The sequence below is a fragment of the Canis lupus genome, chromosome 12, assembly GCF_048164855.1.
Source record: "Canis lupus baileyi chromosome 12, mCanLup2.hap1, whole genome shotgun sequence".
Classification (NCBI taxonomy): domain Eukaryota; kingdom Metazoa; phylum Chordata; class Mammalia; order Carnivora; family Canidae; genus Canis; species Canis lupus.
The window spans coordinates 35,770,324-35,782,457 of record NC_132849.1 but is presented as its reverse complement, the minus strand read 5'-3'; the positions used below and the strand labels follow the sequence as shown (position 1 = coordinate 35,782,457).

The window sequence follows — 12,134 nt, the reverse complement described above, 5'->3', positions numbered from 1 at the left end:
GACTGCCAAATCAATGCTCAGCCACTGGATACTGGGAAAAGTTACTTCAGTCTTGGACTTCAGTATCTTTTTCCTTCTATTGTGTACCAGCCAGGTGATGGATCTACTATAGCCCTGCCAGAGAGAGGGGGAAAGACAGAAAATTTACTCCTTCTGGAGGTCTCATCAATAGCTTCTCAGAAATTTGGGGGGGCAGCAAGAATGAAGTCTACATGTAAAATAAGATTTAAGAATTACTAGCAGCAAAAAACAAAAACCAACAACAAAAAAAGAATTACTAGCAGCGTCTATGGGTCATCCTCATCTTACCACTGCCGCAGGGGGATGATGAGCTGACTGATTCTTGAGTGAGAGCAGAACTCTGAAGGCTCTATTACAGAGAAGTAGGGAACCGTTCAAGAGAAACTATACCAAACACTGTTTCTTTTTTTTTTTAAGATTTTATTTATTGATTCATGAGACACAGAGAGAGAGAGAGAGAGAGAGAGAGAGGCAGAGACACAGGCAGAGGGAGAAGGAGGCTTCCTGAGAGGAGCCCAATGCAGGACTCAATCCCAGGACCCCGGGATCACGACCTGAGCCAAAGGATCAACCACTGAGCCACCCAGGTGCCCCTCAAACACTGTTTCTTAACTCCAGACTATGGAAAAAATATCTTGCTTTCAGTCTGAAAGAAATTTCAGGCAAAAAAGGAGAGGTACACAAGTCTACACACACACGCACACATGCATGTGCGTGAGTACACATGAGCATGCTTACACAAATGCATGCTCACACGCATCCTTATACACACATGGGCTCGCCCAAACAGCTCCCGCACCAGGAACACTCTCTAATCCATGTCTATGCAGACACTGATGTCTGCTGGCAGGCCTGGGCCTGTCTTAAGGCTGCCTCTGTTTTTCCAGCAGGGATCCAGAATGGTTGGCACTTGCTTCCTCTGGCCCTTGCCAGCTCTGTCTCACCTCTCAATGTCTCCCATGCAGGACAGAGTCGCATGAGTTAATTCAACCTCACAGAGATGTCATCATAATCACAGTAATCCCTTGCACTACAATTTTCTCTCCTTCTAGCATCATCTCAGCCCCAGGAGGCTGCTGTTAACATCCCCATTTGTTAGAAGAGGAGCTGAGAAATAGGGAAGTTAATTAAATTGCTAGTAAGTTGCACATTTGGGATTAGAGCTCATGTCCCCTGACTTCCAGTCAAGAGCTGGAGTGACACATTTATGTAAGAATGGAGCGGTGGGGGCGGGGGGGGGGTGGTCCCAGCACAGCTTAATACACAAAGTGAGGACAGGAGCTGGATGTAGGACCAGTAAGAGCTGGGAATGGCTTTATTTTTTTTTTTTTAATTTTTATTTATTTATGATAGTCACAGAGAGAGAGAGAAATAGAGGCAGAGACACAGGCAGAGGGAGAAGCAGGCTCCATGCACCGGGAGCCCGATCTGGGATTCGATCCCGGGTCTCCAGGATCGCGCCCTGGGCCAAAGGCAGGTGCCAAACCGCTGCGCCACCCAGGGATCCCTGGGAATGGCTTTATGATGGATGGACACACCCCTGGGGACAGAGTAAGAAGGGCGGTTGACAAGGACCAGAACCCAGCAATCCCAGTGTTTGGGTTGGAGTGTAGGAACCTGTGGAGAGAATATGGAGGAGGGGAGGTGGCTGGAGGAGGAGAACTTGAATGTTTCAAAAAACAAGATTTGCTGCTTGCCAAGTGCCCTAGTAGCTTCCTGGACCAGGGTCTGCTTTGGTGGGAAACTCTATTTGGAAAGAAGCATCACTGTCCGTGGAGAAGATGAATAGAGGTCTTAAGGCAGAACAGACAGGAATTTTGGATGCTCTCAGTTTTGTTCTTCAGAACAAGTCTCTTTTCAGAAGGCAGAATTTAAGGCAGAGAAGATGAGTAGAAAATGCACATGGGGCCTCCATTATTGGCCTCTCAGAGTGCCCCACGGTCAGGATGGGGAGGCTGGATAGAGCGTACTTTGGTTTAGACATTCAGATTTAGTTTTAGGATTTAATATTCATATATATATCATAATCAGATGTCTTAATATGAGTAATTCCCTTGATTCTTTCAAACCAAAGGAATGATGAACATATTGGAGGCATCGTGTTTTGGCTCCATCTTGTCCTGAATTAACCTCTGCATTTAGAGTGGGACTAAGTGCTGGGGAGAGGGAAAGTTTCTCCCCAATGGGGCAACAAGGAGGCCTCCCCATGCAGAGCACTCTTCATGCTGATTTCTGACTAGATGCTCATCCCAAATGGCAACTGTCCCAAACCAAGCCTTTTCCTCCAAACCATGCAGTTGACCCTCAGCTTAGCCCAATGCCCTGGTCCCAGAGTGGGGAAGGTACGTCTGGAATCACACAGGGCATCTGAGGAATGTAAGGAAGTGGAACTGGTTTTGCTCTTTCAGAGAATATATACAAGGTGCCTATCTCTGATTGAATACAGAAAGGAGATCACATTTACATAAATTTTCCAAAGTACCATGGCTCCTGTCTGCTTCATAAGTGAAACCACCACCTCTTGCAGGATCTTTCTCTTCTCCAGTGTTTCCTACAATGGTCGAGTCTCTGGTACATTCCATCTTCATGGACTGCTGTTAGCCATTCCCATTCCCATGGACCACTGACTTACCCGGCATCTACCCTCCTCTAGAATATCTGAGAAGATCCACATCCTCCACTCAAGTCCACCCTCAAGACAAGGCATCCCTCTTGTCTGCGACAGGGCAATCTCATGAGCACACCAGAGTTCTGCACCGTACCTTCCCCAAAGTCTGGGTTTTCGGTTTTACAACACCTTCACAAGGGGCATCAGCAGCCCTGTCCAGCTTGAGGGTCCTTCCCATTTCCTTGAACAGCCAGGGGGAAGCTCAACACAGGGCCTCCCTTCCCTCAGTCCACGTGGTAGCAAATGTGCTTCTGATCTTACAGGAACAAGTGCACACACACACATTTCCTCAATACAACTGACTTCAAAACCAAGGGCAGAATAATTTCTCAGGAGGGAAAGAAAAAAGGTGCTACTTCTATCTTCCCCTATTAATTCTAAGTAAAGGGAGCATGGATAATTTTTTTAAATACTTAGAATTTTCAGCCTACATGAGTGCCGTGCTTATAAATGTTGAACTACCAGCTCCCCAAAAGCAAGGGAAGTGCTCATTTACCAACTTCAGTGGTATAAATACTCCCACCATGGCTGATTTCAAGCTACAGTGTGAAATGAACCAACTCTCACAATCCTGAAATGTCAACAATTGGTTCTCATAAACCAGTGTGGGCAGCATCCATGCACCACTGACAGGCCTTCCAATGCAGAAGCATAATATACTGTCTTTTCCATAAAAGCATTTCTAAACCAGTTGGGAGACAAAATCAACTCAAGCAAACTTTAGGAAATAGCACAAGACTAAGTAAAATCAGAGTCTTGGTTGAGAGACAAGATTCTAAGGCCTCATTGGGAAGGGATGTAATGGTCTTTTCAGAATCTCTGTGGAGAAGAAAGTGTTGGGTGCTGATGGGCCCAGGCCTCGTCAAGCAGAAGTGGGAGTTGGTTTTCTAGAGTGAAAGAGCAGTGTGAACAGACACATGAGTGGAACCAGGTGCTCTGTTGGGGGAGCAGAGACCAGCCTGGCTGCAGCTGGGAGATATGAGGTGACTGCTTCTGAGCTCCCAAAAGAAGAGAAGGCAGGGTTGAAAAGATTTGGAAAGATGAGGAGTTGGCATCAAGAGGTGCTTATGCTTTTGGACTCTGAGAGGCAACTGTGACCAAATGGAATAAACCCAGGATTCCAAGGTCAGCTAGACCTTGGTTTGCATCCCTTGCCTTGCAATTTTCTAGTTACAAAATCTGGGCTGAGTCACTCCACCGGTCCAAGCCCAATTCTGTGAAATGGGAGCAATAGCATTGCCTCCGCTCTGCAACTCACAGGTCTGCCAGCAGCACCCAGTGAGAAACCTTACTGAAAGCAATTAAGTGTTCTACGCGTCAAGTACTATTAGCACTTTCTTTCCTTCTGGGTCATTGAGCAGTTGAGCGTTGAAAATTCTTGACTCATGGGGGTGGGAGGGCAGGAAACGGCAACGCTCTCATTCCTGGAGGGAAGGGAGGGTGTTAATGAGAACAAACCTCAGCGCATTTTTAGCTCCCTCTGTGCCATAAATCACGGATACCCACGGGAGCCATTTTAGGTTTGGGGGCGAGGAAATGACAATGTGAAGTGATGCTCAGGAACCAGAAGGAAGGCCCTGCTTCATAGGACAAGGCAAACACATAGATAGGTCAGTCGCTGTCATCTCGGGATTTAAAACCTTCAAAATCCTAGAAATTAAAGAAACAATTGCTAGTCCTTAGGGAATCTTTTTTAATGAGTTCGGTTTCTCTACACACCTTCCTTCCCTGGCCCAGAATGGAAGGAGTAATTTGCTTGGTAAAATGTCATGGCCGCCTTTCGAAATAACTGGAGTCATTCTGCGAGGTCACGAAACCACACCAGAAATTGTCAGGAAAGAAGTTTTACTTAAAAAGAACTAGTGGGAATGAGGAAACCAAGGAAAAGAAATTTGAGGCGTGGTGACCAAGAGAAATTGCTGCCTGACAGAACCACCAGGTCCCTGTGATAAGAAAGAGGATGTCTGACCTGGAGGTCAGATGCTGGGCCATGTGATGGAGGAGCCATTCTTGGGGGGTACAAGTAGGGGGCTGCAAATTAAGGCAAACCTTTTCTTAATCTCAAAGCTTTCGTATCTTTATTTTTCTTTTTAAGATTTATTTATTTGGGCAGCCCGGGTGGCTCAGCGGTTTAGCACCGCCTGCAGCCCGGGGTGTGATCCTGGAGTCCTAGGATCAAGTCCCACATCGGGCTCCCTGCATGGAGCCTGCTTCTCTCTCTGCCTGTGTCTCTGCCTCTTTTCTCTCTCTCTCTCTCGAATAAATAAATAAATAAAATCTTAAAAATATTTTAAAAAATAAATGAAATGCAACAAAAATAAATAAGGCTTTTAAAAAAATATTTATTTATTTATTCAGGAGAGACACAGCGAGATAGAAGCAGAGACATGGGCAGAGGGAGAAGCAGGCTTCCCACAGGGAGCCCAATGCAGTGCTCAATCCCAGATCCCAGGTGCCAGGATCATGCCCTGAGCCAAAGGCAGACGCTCAACTGCTGAGCCACCCAGGCATCCCCACCTTCGTATCTTAAAATAAAGATAGACACTGGTTGGATAATCTGCTGATTGTGTCAAATGATGTTTTCCAGTTCTTCATATTTTTGTTTCTCCCCACAGTGGTGTGCTTGATAATTCAGGAGGGAAAATACTTGTTCGGAAAGTTGCTGGACAATCTGGCTATAAAGGGAGTTATTCCAATGGCATCCAGTCGCTGTCCCTGCCACGCTGGAGAGAGTCCTTCATCGTCTCAGGTATGCCCACGCTCTGGGAAGTGCTGCCATGCCTGGGCGCTTGGCTTAAGTGACCTCGCGGGATGAAATGTGCTCTACATTCTGTTGGTTTTAGTTTATGGCTCAGCTCATTTCATAAAAAATCTGAAGCATTAGCTCTTCTGATAATTAAGATCATGAAATAATAAATTATAATTACCGTGATAAATCACTACAAAGTCGGGAAATATTAAAAGGCTCCAATTGCTCATTTGAAACACACTGAAGCTATCTGTAATCCAAACTTTTAATGAAGTGAATTATATTTCATAACCTGGGTTTTTTTTAACTACTCCTTTGGCTAGGCCAAATATGTCTCATATCTTGATCCTCATTCCTTAATATTTCTGATAAATGGATAGGGATATAGGCTCTTAGAGAACCAAGCTACAATTTTGAGATTTCTTTTTATTTCATTCATTGTATCACTAGTCAGTTCCTGCTATCTAGCTCCTTAGGATTTTTGCAGATAATCATTTTTACTCTTTTTGTCCCTCTTCTCATGAAGTAATATCAGTGAGGTAATGACTACTGTGCTTTCACAGCAAAAAGGTGACTGAGTATCTCTGGATTATCATGACCTGCCCTTGCCCATTTTTGTGAAATTACCCAACCTAGCCTTTTGTTTTGAAATGTTTTTAGTTGAAAGAAAAATGGAAAGAATACTACAATGAATACCCATATTCCCTTCACCTTGGAACATTTGCTTTATCTATCTACTTATCATTTATTTTATTTCGTTCTAATTCATGTAAAAATAAGCTGAAGGCATTATGACACTTTATTCCTCAATACTTCAGGACACATCTGGTAAAAACAAGAACATTTTCTTAAATACCACGATACCAGTACCAAACCTAAAAAATTAACATTGTTATAATATTATCTAACAAATAGTTATCCAATTATATCCAGTTATCCTAAAATAGTCTTCATAGTAAATTCTTCCTCCTCCTCCTCTCTCCTTCCCTCCCCTCGTTGTTTCTTTGTTTCTTTCTTTTGGATCCATGATCTAATAAAAATCATCTGTCACATTTAGTTATCACATTTATTTACTCTCTTTTAATCTAGAACTAGCTACCACCACACTACCTTTTTTGGTCATGAATGACAATGGCGTTTTAGAAGTCCTAGCCAGTTGTCTAGTCTATGTCTCCCAATCTGGACCACAAACATGTCCAACTATTTCCTCATGATTGGGTTCAGGTTAAATATTTTGCCAAGTTTACTACACAGGTAGTATCATAGTATATCCATTGTGCATATCAGAAGGCACAATAATGTCAGTTTGTCGAACTGTTGTTGATGTTAAACTTAACTGCTTGGATACTTTATAACATCTCTCCATGGTAAAGATTGTTGTAATTAATAAGTAATCTGTAGGGTAATACTTCCAAACAGCATGAATAGCTCATTCCCCAACAAATTCACCCAGTGGTTTTAATTTCTGTTGATGATCCTTGCAGTAGCAAGAATTGCACTAGAAATTGAAAAAGCATAATTGTTCTGTCATTCCCATTTATTAGCAAGTATTCTTTTTTTTTTTATTAGCAAGTATTCTTATATAAAGAAAAGAGGTATTTCCTCCTATCCACACCTATTTTTCAAGTACCAATACGGACCCATGGATGTTTTCGAAAATATGTTATAATCAATTATCATCATTATTCTTTTTGGCACTCAAATTTTCCATGTTTGGCCAGCGGGAGCCCTTCATGCTTTTCTGACATGTCCCCATTGGTATTTGAGCACAACACATTGTTCTATCATTGTCTTATACTTGCTTTACTCTCGGCCTTGAATCTCCCATTTTCTTCAAAAAGGCTTCACATGACTTTAAACTATATTCTAACAGAACTTCCTGGCATCCCAACAAGATTAGCAGCCATGCGACTCTCCTGAGCAACTACCAATGGAAGACCAATGAAGTGAGGAAGAGAGAAATGTTTTGTAATATAGTAGGCCTTCCAGTCTAGGTATTTTTCTGGTACCTTTATGTATCCCATACCCCAACTCCTACTATCCTCCCAATTAGCAGAGTGTTAATAGAACTACAAACAGACCTTTTAGGATTTTTCACAACTTAGCAATACCTGTTTCCTCTTGCCTGCCGAATTCTGCACAACCAGGGTTCAAATTAAACTGGTTTCTCTGTCAGATAGTGGAAAGTCATCAAACACAGTACTGTGAGTATTTAGATTAGGGGCCATATGAAAATGCTAATACCTAGAATACAAATTTGTCAAGTATAGAGAGAAATATAATCTATACATAGGTGTTTACCAAATAGCTCCTGGCTAAATAAGAGTGTTTTCATCTTAAGTGTATAGCCTGCAATTTAAGAATCCCAACAGGGATGCCTGGGTGGCTCAGTGGTTGAGCATCTGCCTTTGGCCCAGGGTGTGATCCTGGAGTTCCAGGATGGAGTCCTACATCAGGCTCCCTGCATGGAGCCTGCTTCTCCCACTGCCTGTGTCTCTGCCTGCCTCTCTTTGTGTCTCGAATGAATGAATGAATAAATAAATAAAATCTTAAAAAAAATAGAATCCCAACAGAGGTTTGAAAAGAAAAATTAACTACAAGACAGTAGAGATGTTTTGGGTTTTGGCTATTTTTTTTAAAGATTGATTGATTGATTGATTTATGAGAGAGAGAGAGAGAGAGAGAGAGAGAGAGAGAGGCTTCCTTGCAGGGAGCCTGACATGGGACTCGATCCCGGGACTCCAGGATCATGCTCTGGGCTGAAGGCAGGTGCTAAAACGCTGAGCCACGCAGGGATCCCTGATGTTTTGGGTTTTGTAAATGAAAATCAATCTGCTGAGATTATTCCCTATGGATTTCAACCTCCATCTCCCCTCATTTCACCTAGTGACATTTAACTCAAACACTTTTTGCCAATTATAACAAACATGTGTGTTTCTGCAATGGCTAGGAGTCTCTTTCGGATGGGTGAATTGGGAGAGCACAGTGCCTATAAAGGCATTGACCAGCCAACAGCCAAGGCAGGCTCCCCACTATTTGGAGGCTCAAGGCTACCAAGTTTAGCTAGATTGGGTCAGAATCCTCCTTTGAAGGACCGGATACCTCTATTACCTCTCTCTAGGTTTTTATTTCTAATCTTCACACATCACTGTGCTCCTTTTAGTTCATTTACTTCGATGGGCTGGGATGGGAGCAGGATATAGGATGTGCATTTTTGCTCTGCACAAACTTTTGACAGTCCAGGGATGGGAAAGGTCAGAGAGGAACCTCCTAATACTGCCCATTTGTTCTTTGATCCACATTTCAGAAAACTGAGCTCATGTTCCTTTTCCTTTCTGAATAGAAGCAGAAAGAACCATAGGATTTTTAGATGTGAGAAGAATAGTAAACAGAGGGAGACCATGTCTCTGCAGTGGCTCTCTGTTGAAAGAGTGAGGCACACAGCCGTGGGGCCCTCTTCAAGGCCGAAATAACCTCAATCACTGTTATTTGGAGGAGGCCCAGACAAGGGTGGGGGACCTGGAAATGCCAAGCTCTGTTCCCAGGGGACTTTAATGAGATGAAATAACTCCGTAAGCCCAAACATTTTGCCTCATTCCCACTTTGAGTGATATTTATAGGTAATACCAGCATAGAATCTTCACATCTCTCTGGTAACATCTAGTTCCAAAACATTTTAACTTTTTTTTTTCATTAAATCCCTACAACTTAATGTATGAAATTGGTCCATATCGTTGTCCATATTTTCCGAATGAGAAAAATGAGAGTCTCAGGGATTGAGGCGATTACTTAATAGCAAATAGAAACAGAAACTGAGATGTTCTTATTCCCAGTTTCAGACCCTGTCTTTCCAGTTTGAGCCCCTGTCATTCTTTCTACTTCATGACTCTGCAATCCCTTGTGTCAATAGGGCTTTTTGCAAAATCTTCCGCTAGACTCTTGCACCCCTCAGGCTCTCCATATAACACTCCTTACCATCTCCTCCCTGAGCCTATCCTACAAAACTACTAGGTTGCGAGCTAAAATGCTTTCATTATCAGATGTAAATATTAGATTACAGGTGAGATGCCTCTGAGCTGTAACAGAGATCTAGGCATTAAGATATTAATTCTCTGAAGAAATACTTAGTGAGCATCTCCTGTGTGCCAGACACTGCTCTAGGCCCAGATTCAACAGTTACCAAGTGAGACAGATTCCCTGCCTTCAAGAGGGCTTCTAGACTCCAAGTGACACTTTCCATCTCACTGTGGGGCAAAACCCCTATGGTGGAACGTCCGGCATTGTCTCCTGGCAGAGGAAGGCTTTGTAGGAAGCAGCCTTCTCGGGGAATTTCCAGTCCTATCAGGTTTGGTACCTTCTTAACCCAACCCCAATCACCCGATAGTTTTTCTTTTTTATGCCTCCTTTGTTTCCCTGATACATATTAACATTCCTTCTCCTCCTCTGGCCTCTAAATTATCTTTCCCTAGGTAGGCAACAAATGCTTATTTTGAAACCTTTTAGGTTTTTCTAGTGTCATGGAATTCAGATGGCTCCCACAGGGTCTGGGAAAGGGAGAGAGAGCCATTCTGCACAGCCAATCTGTGACCAGAGCTCTGGAGCATCCAGAAGGAGAGAGCATGGGGAGTGTTCTTACATTCATCTACTGACCTAATTAAACATTCAACACCACATGTACGAAAACCTTAGCTTATGTGTCACATCTCCATGAGTGGAATAAGGGTTGCTAGTGTGAACCCTAAGTCATGGAGATTTTATTGCTTCCTTTCTAATATTAATAAAACACAGGCTATACAGGAAAACAAAACATCACTTGACTTTCTTATCATAATCAACAATTCAGCTGGGGGGAGACCAACAGATTTATTGAACTCAAGAGAGAGACATAGGAAGGAGGGAATCAGCTTACTAGAACAGAGCCATCTAAAACTTATAGCTCTAGAAATAAATCATTCTTTTTCTTTTTTGCAGAAGGTAAACCCCAAAAGGATGTAACCTACCCATCGGCTCTTACATATTCATCATCAAAAAGCCCCACTGCCAAAACAGGCAAGTGTTCATGAGAGTTTTCACCTACATCTTCTGAGTTTTTAAACGCTGAGTTTTAGGAGGTAGTGTAGAAATTGAAGGGGGGATAAGGAGTGGGGATAACTGGGTGATGGAAGGTAAGGAGGCCACGTGATGTGATGCACACTGGGTATTATACTGTATGTTGGCAAATTGAATTTAAATTTTAAAAACTGTCTGAATGACAACAACAAAAAGAAATTAACATCCTAAGTGGTCAAGCTCCACTGACTCCAGCAATATTTTAGCAGATGCCAAGAACAGGGGCACAGACATAAGGAGATAGATGGCTAGGCTAAAGAGTGATGCTTTCATTTTGGGGTTTTGTTTTTGCAATTCCAAGATTATCTCTATGTTTGTGTCATTTTCATTCAGAATGATTGTTGCCTTCAATTGTACTGTATTGTTGCTTTAGAGGATGACAGGACATTCTGTCTAGAAATGTCCCCCTGGCAGCTGAAAGCATACCTCTCTGCTAAGGTATGAAATGAAGGGCAGCAAAGGGGATGGGGTGGTGTATGTGTTCACAGAAAGCAGATAATCGAAATAACCCAGACAAAGATACACTGTTTATGAGGTTGAGCCTACCCAGCTTCATGTGAACCACAAGCGAAGTACAGGTAGACCTCAGGCCAGGAAAATACCATTTCCTAGGTTTCTGTGTTAAAGTGGGAACTGGGCTATGCATGACTATGTCTTTGGGGACACTTGGATTTCCCACACAAAGAAAAGGGATCAATTTCCCTTTCTAACATAAACATAATAAGGGTACTTGGGGTTCACCAAGCTTCTAGAGGAACTGCTCCTTAAAATTATAGTCTCATTAAAGAATAAGTTTCGCTAATTCAAATAAAAAATTCCTGTGAGAACCATAAAAGGATGGCCCCCTTTGTGGCAACCTGAATGATAAAATTCCTATAGGGATTAGGGGGAGCAGATTAGATGAAGATGTGAGGGCCAGCAGTTAGTTGTTCTCGCCTTGACCCCTGCTCCCCCCCCACCCGCCCCCAACAAAACCGCTTCCTAATCCCTCCAAGACTGTGAGTTAACAGGAAAATCAGGTTAGGATGACCCCCTCAAAGCATAATAACCTTCTTCCATGGGAAAATATCTCACTCAAAAAATAGAAAGCACCTTAAAAAAATAAAAATAAAAAAGCATCTTGATGTGCCTGGTGCAGCTCCTGCTGGGGATGGATGTTCCTAAGATTTAAACGCTATTTCCCCAGGCAGTTAGCAACCATCAGGCAGGCAGCTGTTACTTGGCTAGAGTCTCCAGCTACTCCGAGCTAAATAAAAACAGGTAAGTGTTGTTTTGTGGAAGCTCACCAAACCTGAGAAGGCACATTGCTGGCACTCCAGCAAGAGAAAGGAAAGTAAATCTTTACTAGAGGCTACTGAGCTACTGGTGGGAGGATCCTCTCCTGGTTCATCTTGGCCATCTGCCCAGCCTCTCCCACCAGAGGAAAATCAAGCTGAAGTTTATGATAATATGCTTGACTTCCTAACACCTTCCTGCCCCTCACTGCCTGTGCTCACGGAGGCTACCCCTCCTTGAGAGTCAGCCAGTTTCCACCAGAACTCTAGGGGGACTTTGGGCCACCCTCTGATGGGAACCACATCCGGGAAT

General features: G+C 43.1%; 1 protein-coding gene across 4 annotated transcripts in view; it reads left to right on the top strand.

The window, feature by feature from the left end:
* VIT (vitrin) overlaps positions 1-12,134 on the top strand; it is a 104,579-nt gene that overhangs the window by 44,153 nt on the left and 48,292 nt on the right. For all 4 annotated transcript variants that reach the window (XM_072770544.1, XM_072770545.1, XM_072770543.1 and 1 more), the window contains exons 5-6: positions 5,305-5,438; positions 10,410-10,487. In XM_072770544.1, coding sequence (XP_072626645.1) covers positions 5,305-5,438; positions 10,410-10,487 — 212 coding nt within the window. The remainder of the gene's footprint in view (positions 1-5,304; positions 5,439-10,409; positions 10,488-12,134) is intronic.